Raw genomic sequence first — 11,864 nt, forward strand, 5'->3', positions numbered from 1 at the left:
AAGTGACAGTGCAGGATGAGTTACATGCACTTGATTGAGGTGTGCTTTGCCTGCACGAAAGCATTTTTTGCTCCACACCTGTCAATATGAGTACATGGAAGTACAATCATGCACATGTATACATAATCCGATATACCACGAATGTATGGGACCCGGTTCCAAAGACCACCTGGACTTTAACGGCCGCTTTTGCTTGCACCGCGGGGAGGTCGGTCGCAGACCTCAACTTGAATACACTGAAACACACACACACTATACTGATTCAGGACATTCACTGCTGGTCACAGATAGTCAGGCCATCTCAAAGTATGCGGGCCACAAGCAAACTGACCAGCCAGTTTCACCGCCTCAACGCATACACTACAGCATAGTCTATAGTATAGGTGACGGCACTACCCTGTCTATCTGTGCAGCCGTCACGCTAGATAATAGCGCACCAACATAATACAAAATATTTATCAGAGCATGAAACAGCGTGTTGCTTCTAACCAGGATCCGGGATGCTAGCATGAAGAGCTAACACACAGCACACTGCAATAGGCATGCTTAATTGTTAAATCCCCACCATCCCTGCTACTTTTTAAAGTCTAATTTTAAAAGTGATAATCTACTCTTACCTATGTAGGGTGTATGGAGCAGTTATCGCGAGACACGGTAATGCAGTAGACGTAGCCCCAGCAGTAGTAGACGTGGCCCCAGCAGTAGAATTAGAAGAAGCAGTGGCAGTGGTAGCAGCAGTGGCAGTGGTAGCAGCCGTGCCAGTAGTAGAAGTGTAGAAACCCGTAAAAGCGGTTTGTTCAGTGGTAATAGAAGTAGCAGCAGCAGTAGCAGCAGCTGTGTCTGATGACAGCACCGCGGCTGCGTTTCTTCGTTTCTTTGAGTCGTTTTGGCGCCGATTTCGAAACCAATCCTTCACCACCTTCACTCCAAGATGCGTCTCAACACCGATTTCCATCCATTTCTCCCTGGACAAGCATGATGTTTGAAGGGAAAAACCAAAGATGCGAAACCGGGTCTCAGAGAATTTATTGTTTTCCGTGGAATTCTCAACCAATATGCCCTAAAATAACACCTACCATGTCCCATGTATACGCCCGTCGCAAGAGAAGCACGCAAAACTGCAAATGCACTGGATGTGCACCCACAGTCTGCACATATAACACCTACACCACGGATGTGCACCCACAGTCTGCACATAATACAAAACCTACACCACCTGAGCCACTAACATTATGCAGCAATGCAACATCAATTCACAACGAGAGCGCTTGGAAGCTCAGGGCCCTACGCTATGCTTTTTTGCCTTGATGACCTAGACAACAAAAAAAGCATAGGGATGTTATAAATTCTTTAAAAAAATCCTTTTTTTTTTAAGACATAACCTGGGATTCGAACCCGCACTATCGCGCGCCCTGCATGCATCCCCCGATACACTTCGCATACATACTAATTCTTCCAAGTTGTTTCACATTGTGATCTTGCATTTGAAAGCCCTATTTGAATATGCATTGTGGCCAGCCGTCTTTGATGGCATGGTACGGTAGGGGATAGGTACGGGACAGGTACGATCGATCTAGGGTTCCCAGTAAAAAGGCAACGCCTGTTGGGACTCCCCTAGTAAAATAATAAAATCTACTACTACTACTACTACTACTACGATCGAGGGTAATACGACACCGTCTCCTGTACCGTACCGTACAATCAAACACAGCTGGCCACATACAGCTGCCCGCAATATTCAAATAGGGCTTTCAAACGCAAGATAATAACGTGAAGCAACTTGGAAGAATGGGTATGAATGCGAAGTGTATGGGGGAATGCATGTAGGGCGATAGTGCGGGTTCGAATCCCAGGATATGCCTAAAAAAATAGGAGAATTGTAAAATTTATAACATCCTATGCTTTTTTGCCGTCAGATACGGATAGCGCCAGGCGTGACACAAACAAACACACAAACAAACAAATACCAAATTAAAGCTGTGTGGACCCTGGCTAGCGCCAGACGTTACTGAAGTAACCGTACGGGAATAATAATAATTATTACAGTAACTTAAAACTAACTACTGTATTTTCTCTACTTGGAAGTAATAAAAGCCCAGGTCTCCAATAATAGACACGTTTCCAATAATGGCCCGGGGTGAGGGTTGTTTGAAATAATAAGAGCACAGTCTCTGCTGATTTCTCTAATAGCAGCGCGGGCCACAATTGGAGTACATGTATGCAGCAAGTACATGTATGTTGAAAACAGTCGTATTTGAGTGTTCTTGAGGCACTGTTTATGCCTACATTACACATCTGAACACAACAAAAGACTTGAGCTATCCAAGACAAACCAATCTTATTCACACAGTCATATACACCATCATCATCATCATACATACGATGTTGGCTTAGGGTCTTGCCGAAAGTAGTTTTCCAATATTTTAATCTGGGCTGGCGTCTTCTTCGATTTTTTTGCTTTCTTGGGAGGACTAGCGTGCTCATCAGGATGCTCCATGGTGCGCCCCTAGCGAGCAAGCTCCACACTAAACAACTGATTAGGCTACTTTTAAAAGAATAGGAGTTCCGACCATTTTTGCTTCGGCGCTTGGTAAACTAAACAGAATCATGTTCCGACTACAGCTAGCTGTACATTTTAGTAACGCACTACTCGTACTGCCACTACTCGACTCAGGGCACAAAACAGTTTCGCAACGACGCCGCCCACGTCATGCTAGCTCTCGGCTCGTGCGCTCGTACTTCGAAGTCTACTGCAAACTGGCTGCACAGTCAGTACGGCATGCATAGCAGCAGTACTACATTGTAGGGCCCAGTACTGGCAGTAGTAGGGGTAGGGTGTTCGCTGCCTCGAACCCAGACCCATTTTGAGTGGAAACGGATGGCAAATCTGGATCATGGAGCGTTTACCATGGTTTACACTGGCCATTTCTGCTGTTTCGGGGGACGAAGCTTGCGATACTTGTTGGGCTACCGTACTGCAGTGACCATGGTGACCAGGTGACCAGGGTCTACTTTCCTGGCGCATGGCGGCCATTGGCATTGCTTCCAGCGGAACTAGAACTAAAGTAGAACTAGAACAGTAGAAGTTAGTTAGTTACTTACCATGCTTACATAGGGCCACCCAGAATTAATTCGTTGTTTCGGGTCACCCGCGCGACCGACCGTTTTTTTTCACCCGACCGCAATTTTTTTTTTTTTTAGTGCATGCAAATGTGCATGACTACAAGTACAAGGAAGTTAGGTAGACTATGTACACCATGGTACACACGCGACCCAAAATATATAACAGCCAGGATGCAGCACTTGGTGACGGTGTTGTCTTTTATCTCCGATTCGCAATCGCTCCTGAGACAGCATCAGCTCCGCCACTGCGTCGCTCATTGACAGAAGTTTTCAAGGACTTCGGTGAGAGCTGCTCGTCAGACTCGTTTGCCAGCGAGGCCAATATCATTATTCTGGTCCTGGAGGGGACCTGGATCTGATGGGACAATGGCTACGCTGGATCGACTACAGACTACAGTCAGATTTGATCGACTGGCTTGATGGAGAAAGCTATTCGATATGCACAATTGTACATGTACATGTATGCACCCCTGCCCGCAACTAAAATAAATAAAAAATAAAAATAAACCCGACCGACCGACCCTGCTGGCCTGGTACATGATACGGAGAAGTGAAGTGGCCTAGTTAGTTTTCAACAGCCACACAGTCAGTCGAGCTAGTACTACTAAGTACTACTACTACTAGTACTAGTACAGTGGATATCGGTTATAAAGTCATCGGACATAGTGATAAACCGGCTATATTGATACAAAATGAAAATATCAAAAGCAAAACCAGAAAAAGCCAGTCAAACTATCATTATAACCAATATATCGTATATAGCGATAAATCGGCTATAAGGATACAGAATCACCATTCAAAACACCTCTTTGTGCAGAAAAATTATCGTCTATAGTGATAGCAACACACGGAGTGTGAGGCACTGATATCTCGACTTGGAGCCACATGTGTGTTGTCATAGGGTATTCTGGTCTGGTGCTTCCTGGATGATGCCTTTGGGCCAAGAAGTTCTTCACTCTAGACTGGAGAAGGTGCAGTAGCATCCACCACGTATCAGTACGCTACATTAGCGCAATCGAGTACCCACACGTGTATAATGTGTATGTATGAAGCGCGCAGTTGAAAATCGCCTGTAGTGATACATGACATGTACCGGTTATAGTGATAATGTGAAAAATCAGAAGGGCACGTTATAACCAATATCTACTGTACTACTACTACTAGCTGGGCGTCGTGGCTTACCTTCGTGCACTGTGGCAACGGCAGTTGCCAAGCGACTGGTTCACAGGACTAGTGTCCTGTCTGTGTGGTGTCGGCATGGCGGGATTCAAGTACAGTATGCCTGATATAGTACTACTGTAGTGTAGTAGCGATGATGACGATCCACAGACAGTCGAGGTGGGCGCAGGAGGCTGCCGAGCGCGCGGGAGATCGAGCAGCTGCGTCGCCGTGTACGTCCAAAGTAACATAGTTAGTTAGTTTCCTTTCCAGCTGGTTGCTGTCGCTGTACCGATGGTGGAGACTGCAGACATTGCAAATGCAGAGCAAATGGTCCCCCCCCCCCCCCTGCACAAAGTGTCGTCCCGATTCAGGTGGCAGATGTTTGAACCCGTACAACCAGCAGATTCATGGTGCTTCTGTGGTGAGTTGGAAGGAGGCTGAGGACCCTCCTTCCAACCATATCCAACAAGCTCCTCGAATGGGATTTGAAAGTGAATGAGACCAAAACAGAGCACACGCACATCGAACGGCACACTGATCGCATCGAGGAGGAGTGGCGAACCACCAAGAAACTCGGGTCCCTAATAGGTGATGCCGAGGATATGCTACGGCGACAGCAACTGGCAACTGTTGCCTTTGGTAAACTCTGGACGCTGTGGATCCGTAGGTCGCTAGTTTCGGAGGATCTCCGCATCCGGCTCTATAATGCCTTTGTACTCCCTGTACTCTGCTACAATTGTGCAACATGGGCACCAACGAAACAGCAGCTGAGCCGTATTGAGGCCTTCCACCGAAAACAGCTGCGGGCGCTAATCGGCATTGTGTTCCCGAATCGGATTAGGAACGAGAGGCTCTATGAGCGTACCGGCGCGGTTCCTCTCCGCATTATCATCTTGAGAGCTAGGTGGAGGCTCTTTGGGCACGTCCTCCGGCTCCCGGCTGACTCCCCACCATCCCTGGCCATGGGAGCGTACTTCGCAGAGCCTCGTCCAGCGGGCTGGAGGGGACGACCAAGACACACACTACCGACGCTACTACAAGATGATGCCAAGCGGATTGGACTTTCCTTGTCAAGCAAAGTCGATCTGGAGGCGTTCCGTGCCCTTGCTGCTGACCGAAGCGGTTGGGTGGGCATCTGTGCCCGAGTGGTGTCGGCACCCTAGTTTTTGTCTTCTTTTCGCATATTTCTTTTTTTTTTTTTTTTTTTTTTTTTTTTTTTTTTGAAACTGTTATGGTCTTTTGTATCTATTCGAAGTGGCTTATGCGAACATTTTTGGCTGGTTTGCATGATTCGCATGCCCATTAATGCAGCTGCAGGCCATGCTGATGTCTACGCGAACAAGCACATAATAAAAAATAATAAATAAATCTGTGGTGAGTGATGCTGACACGTGCCCTGAGGAGTGTTGTGCGAAAACTAGTTCGAAGTACAGATTTTTTGTTCATCATTTCTTCCATAATATCACATTTTTTCTTTCTTCCATGTTCTTCACTGCCTTCGTATCCACTCGATTTTTTAATACAATAAAAGCCTTTGTGAAAATGTCGGTTCAGCTCGTTCTGCTGATCGCAATTCTAAAACTATTGTCGCCTCGACGCCTATTTACATAATAATAATAATAATAATAATAATTCAAAGGATCAGTCGGGGAAGTGAACTGCCTGAAAAGAGAAAAAAAACGCCAGACCCACCAGGACTCGAACCTGGGACCCTGCTTGTCATGAGCAATGCTCTAACCACTGAGCTATGGGACCAGGACTGATCCTTTGAATTTGAAGTTCTCCCAATCCTTTCCAAATAATAATAATTCAAAGGATCAGTCGGGGAAATGAACTGCCTGAAAAGAGAAAAAAACGCCAGACCCACCAGGACTCGAACCTGGGACCCTGCTTGTCATGAGCAATGCTCTAACCACTGAGCTATGCCTTTGGAGTGAAAATCTTGTCAGCGCCTTCTAGGTTCAGCCTGGTCCCATAGCTCAGTGGTTAGAGCATTGCTCATGACAAGCAGGGTCCCAGGTTCGAGTCCTGGTGGGTCTGGCGTTTTTTTCTCTTTTCAGGCAGTTCACTTCCCCGACTGATCCTTTGAATTTGAAGTTCTCCCAATCCTTTCCAAATACTTCAAAGTAATAATATTAAATACTAATAATAATACCAGAGTGTGGTAGATCTACATGAACGATCCATCATCCAGATCAATAAATACATCGAGGGCCACCAAGACCACATTGCCATTGCTCTCCTAAAACAGTACCATCATGAAAAAGCAAAATACTCTGTCTCCAGTGATGCTGCGAAATATTTGGCAAAGATTGGTATGGAGGAGTCGGCCACCAAGTGCGAACAACAGGGGAAACTTATGCCAGCGTGTGGCATGTTTCTCCAGCGTCTTCACACACTCTTCGGCAAACGGCTTCACCTGCGTTACCAGAACATTCTGCTGGAGGTCAGGTGGTAGACTCTCCATGGCCGCAGCTGTGAGCGGCAACGCAAACTCAGGTTCGGTAACCATGAGTTTGGCCAAGTTTAAGTCCATCATGACTCTCACTGGCCATGCTCGAGCCAGGAACCCGCTGCCGAATCCGAGCTCCTCGTCGCTCTTCTGGCAGTCGTGCAGCCCGGGCATGATGAGGCGATCCAGCATCTCCAACAAGAGGACCCGGTGGACGGTGATTTCAGCATTGGCTGCCATCTCCACTATCTCCGTCCAGATTGAAAGGTGGCTATCTGATTTCGGGAGGTACTCCAGCACCTTGTGGCCAAGCTTGACGCACGCATGTCCGTACTTATTCCACCAGGTGAGTGAAGCGTGTATGTAGGACCACCTAGTCTCTACAAACTCCTGCGGAAGAGGTGGTGGTGTGCTCAGTATTTTTTCTGAAAAATACAGAGATTTGTAATAATTATGTCGGTTTCGCATGGTGAACATACCCTACTTTGTAATGGAGCTGAAATAAATTACATGAGGTCATGGTGCCTCTCAGGCCGAAAGCTTCGACCATGCCATTCCTGAGAGCAATGTTCAATATATAAGGGTAGCACCCGACGAAAGTTGTCTCTTTGTTGAAAAGAGCACCAAGCTCAACCGCGTGACCTTTCTTGCCACCAGACTGTGTCGAGGCATTGTCGCCGACTACAATACTAATCGACGATACGCCGTATATTTCCTTCAGCACATGATAGTCGGTGTTGGCTTTATTCTTGCCACTTCTGCTGGCCACAAGTGTGTTGGCTAACACATATGTTACGGGCTGTTTGTTCTTCTCGCTCCAGGTATGGATGCCGACCATGTGGCGGTCTTCACCGCGCTTATTGGAGTCGTCAGCGAATACGTTGACGTCAGATGTATTGCTTTGCAGCTCCTCCCTCAAGACTTGCTTATCCACTTCTCCAAGCAGCACATTCCACTCGGAAATTGTTGTTGGGGCGATGCAGGTTCCTAAGTCCTTCCTTGGCTCTTCACCCGTAAATTGTTGGTGGGCTAGGTGGAGAGCCAGTGCAGCCTTTTGATTGCTTAGGAGACACGCTGCTCTTAGGAACCTGACACCTGCCATAAACTCCGGTGTGTGTTCACGCTTGCCAGGTACCCTGGAGGATTTAACAGCTACTTGTTTCTTCTTTTGATACTTTTCTCTCTGTACTTGCTTTGGAGATGCAGCTGCCGACTTCAGCAGCTTAGTACTGGAACTGCGTGCGCCTCGGAATGCATCTGCTTGCTGTTTAAGTTTCTGTTTTTTTGTGCTTCACAACTCTTCTCAGCAATCAACAACCTCTTCTCCAAATTCGCCTTCGCTGCCCTGAGTTCGTCAATAGTACGCTCTGCATCAACTGTATGCGATGCTTGTGATTCTTGTTGATCCTGTACACAACCACAGTATGCACAGAAGTATACTCGGTCATGTTTAGTATATTTCCACGGAGCTGCAGTTATTTAGAGCCCAATATGGCACTTAGTGCTCTTTGCAGTGTTACTTGGACGTTAGGGTTATCGGGTGCTGTTAGGAATTAATCTGTGAAACTATGTAACGCCAAGCATGATCTAAATATTGTTCTACCATGATATAATCACTAGTTCAGTGGAGTATGATTACATCGGCATAGCTTACCGGTGGTGGATCCGTTGGGCTGCAGACAGCACTATGTGGATGAAGCGATGTGTGTTCTGTGTACTGTTGCACACCACTGTCCCATTCTTCAGATCCACTTGCCCCAGGGCTCTACATAACGCGCCACAATTAGGTCACACACCACACACACACACAGCATTACGTGTTCTTTCCCTCGCTTGCGTGTGGGTTCACGTGTGTGCAATCATAGATTCTATTGTTCTTATAATTATATGCCAGGTCAACTGTAGCTGCGTCTATCTGTGCAGGTGGCAGCTTGAGGCGAATCAGATCTAGATAGATTGCTTGCACTTGTGTGGAATTATGGGCGTAAATATTTACCAGAGTTGTTTCTTGATGAGTATCCTTGTCCTCTCCTGGGATAGTAATTCTGCTGCTGCCTACGCCACCCTGGTGCAGCGACACGTAATAACTGTGCGCTGCGTGTTGTCCTTGTACACCGCCTTCATCACTGCTGCTTTCTTCTCCAGAACTGCCTGTCTCATGCTCACGTGTCTACATAAGGCACCACAATGTCACACACAACAATTACATACCGTATTCTTTCCCTTGCTTTGGTGTGGATTCTCGTATACGTAGACTCTACGACTGTGTGTTTGACTTGTGTCCATCCATACATGTGTCATTTTAATGTCCGGTAGTAAGTACCGTACTGGCAATATATGTTGCCGCGTAACGCAGGGGGGTGCGGCGTAACGCGCGACCAGGCTAGTGCGACAAATTTTCGTTGCGTTCGTAACGCGCGTCCGGCGGGGTGCGGCGATCTTTTCATTGCAGTTTGCAAAAAATGATGCGGCAATAGCAAAAAAATGATGCGGCAATAGCAAAAAAGTTATGCGGCAATAGCAAAAAAAGGACTGCGGCAATATAGAAACCTGTGTAACGGCTCCTGTGCGACTTTGCATGTAACGCCCTGCGTGCGGTAAACATGTGCCAATGTAACGCTTCATGGCCTCACTGCGACCATATATATTGCCAGTACGGTATCTAGTTTGCACATGCTGACTTGTGTGATCTAAAATGTGAATTAGTAAAGAAATAGAATTTTTTTGTAACTGAGAATATTAACCATGGATTTTTCTTTCCGTGCATAAACGGCAAATCCTGGGATGGTAATGCTGCTGCCTACACCACCGTGGTGCGGCACATAACTGTGCGCTGCGTTTTGTCCTTGTACACCGCCTTCATCATTGCTGCTTTCTTCTCCAGAACTGCTTGCCTCACGCTCTTCACCGCCTTCATCGTTGCTGCTATTTTCTCCAGAATTGCCTGCCTCATGCGCATGGGTCTACATGTACACAATGCATCACTTGGTGATATACAACATTAATACTATTGCTCTACACATGTATTCCATGCCCTTCTTGGTCTCAACTTCTCATCACAGCTTCATTGCTTAGAGAGACGGGAAATGCTACGCAAGCAACACGAAGCCAATAGCCAGTACGGTAGTAGGTCGCGGTCAGCATTCACATGGTATAATGATTAAAAGAAGATGTTACATTCGCGTGAATCTAGGTCCAAGGATTATTTTTTCAGGACAGCTGTTATTACCGTAGTTAGATGCTCCTCCTTATCAACTGTGCCTGGTGCCTCCTGGACTGGGTCGATACTCGTCTCTTCACTGCGCTGGGTGGAGACGGAGCGCTTGCCAAACTGCCCGGGATTCTTCTTCTTCTTAGATTTAGGGTAATCAAGTCTTTTGGAGTGCGACTTTTTCGCCTGAATTCGCCCCATGATGACTTAGTCTTTCACCCTGGGAGTTGTCAAATACGTAGTCGACGACTCTGCTTTCACCCGTTCTCCCTCCTCTGGTCGGTGCAGATCAACTAAAGCAAAGCTTTGCTAAAATCAACAGTGCAACTAAAACTGAGGTTCGTCCTCATCCTTCCCTGCACTTCCAACTAGTTGTTGAAAAATACACAAGAGGTGAAGGGCTACGTGGTTGTGTGAAGGACTTAGTTAGGTGTAGCATGCCATAGCTGCTGGAGTCACGCATCCCGTTTGCTGTGCACGAAATCAAGCGTATCCACTATCCTCGCTTCGAAGCAGGGAGTACTAAAAAAACGAGTTTTTAGTACTCACGGATCCGAAGTACACACGCAGCAGCCGCGCGTCACCCGCGCGTGCAATCCTGCACGTACCACTCGGTGACGTACCAAAATCCAAGATGTCCTCCGACGGTAATCGAGATTTGGCATCTCAACCGTGAGCCCTGGCAGCCTCTGGGCTGAAGTAACATAGTTACAACCGGGCTAGCTATGCAGCGCGCGTTGCGTTTGGCGGCCAAGCCATGCGCCAGCCTCTTGACTACTACGGCTGCTTCAGAGCCCATCCCACCACAGGAGGAGAAGACTAACGGTGTGAAGGAGCTATGCTCAACCTCATTGACACGTTCACCATAAGCACGCTTCTTCTCTCCTTCGAACCTTCGGTAGAGGGAGGGGAGAGACCTGCACCGATTGCTTGACGCGTGGGGATAAAACACCCTTGTATCAAAGAATGCGTTGCGGCTGTCGGTCCAGAATCCCTTCACCCGCAGGTCGGCACGGGCATCAGGATCAGTGTTGGCTGACCGATGGTGAAAGGTTTTACCAGTTAGGGGCTGCAATGGTGGCTCCACCTCCACATCAGATGGAGCTTCTTCATGCACGACGCGAGGAAGTCGGTGGGATCATTGTGTCGCATGTTGATGAATCCCGACAGCTTGCAAATTTGGGCATGGTCAACTGAGAACCCTCAGACCTCAGACATGCCCATCGCGGAAGCGATGATAGCGAACAGATATGTTAGACATAGCAACTTGTGCTGGGATTACACCATTCAACAGCTTGCAAGGCTGATGAATTGACCGCCACTATGTTTAGCCTGGTATCCACCACACAGCTGTTTGAAGTGACTTTTTCTGGCCAGTGAATCCCTATTTTCATTTTTCCATTTTTTTCTACACACACGGTGACACCACACCACATACTCCGGCATATCTCGTACACTGGCTGTTGGTAACCACCCAGGAGAATGAAAGAAAAGTCTGGAAGAGTCCGAAAAAGAGAAGAAAGACGTGTGCGACCATAATCGTCGGGAATTGAACCCGCAACCTCTCGATTGGAAATCGACTGCACATACCATTGCACCATAATTATGGGACACACACGAGAACCCTGAGCCACAGGGACATGATGCTGGCAGGTTGTCCAGAGACCAACAGTACCGGAGCCGGATATGATCGCGGAAATCACCCTTCACATCAAAGCTGAAACCGTGCTCAGCCATAGGGACGGTGGTCAAGGTACAGGGTACTGGACCCGCCCTTCTCGCGTGCCAAGGACATTGCTCGCTGTTGACTGTTGTGGCTGCGACAGGCGGTCTTGGATGGAGTAAATACTAGTCATGTACATGTACATGTATGTGACTAGTACTAGTATACGTGGAGTTGATGGGTTTTGCTGTACA

General features: G+C 47.4%; 1 protein-coding gene and 1 long non-coding RNA gene across 2 annotated transcripts in view; both read right to left on the reverse strand.

Moving 5' to 3' along the window:
• LOC135806559 (mucin-5B-like) overlaps positions 1-2,676 on the reverse strand; it is an 11,789-nt gene extending 9,113 nt beyond the window's left edge. The window contains exons 1-2 of the mRNA XM_065320760.1: positions 2,382-2,676; positions 618-965 (exon numbers count right to left, since the gene is read on the reverse strand). Coding sequence (XP_065176832.1) covers positions 618-965; positions 2,382-2,497 — 464 coding nt within the window. The 5' untranslated portion in view covers positions 2,498-2,676. The remainder of the gene's footprint in view (positions 1-617; positions 966-2,381) is intronic.
• A 5,325-nt stretch (positions 2,677-8,001) lies between these two features.
• Positions 8,002-8,896, reverse strand: LOC135806560 (uncharacterized). Its single transcript, XR_010551241.1, has 3 exons — positions 8,733-8,896; positions 8,391-8,501; positions 8,002-8,143 (listed from the first exon to the last, which is right to left on the reverse strand). It is a non-coding gene; the product is annotated as an uncharacterized LOC135806560 (long non-coding RNA).
• Between the last annotated feature and the right edge of the window lie 2,968 nt (positions 8,897-11,864).

This window comes from Sycon ciliatum, chromosome 1 (genome assembly GCF_964019385.1).
Source record: "Sycon ciliatum chromosome 1, ocSycCili1.1, whole genome shotgun sequence".
NCBI lineage: Eukaryota > Metazoa > Porifera > Calcarea > Leucosolenida > Sycettidae > Sycon > Sycon ciliatum.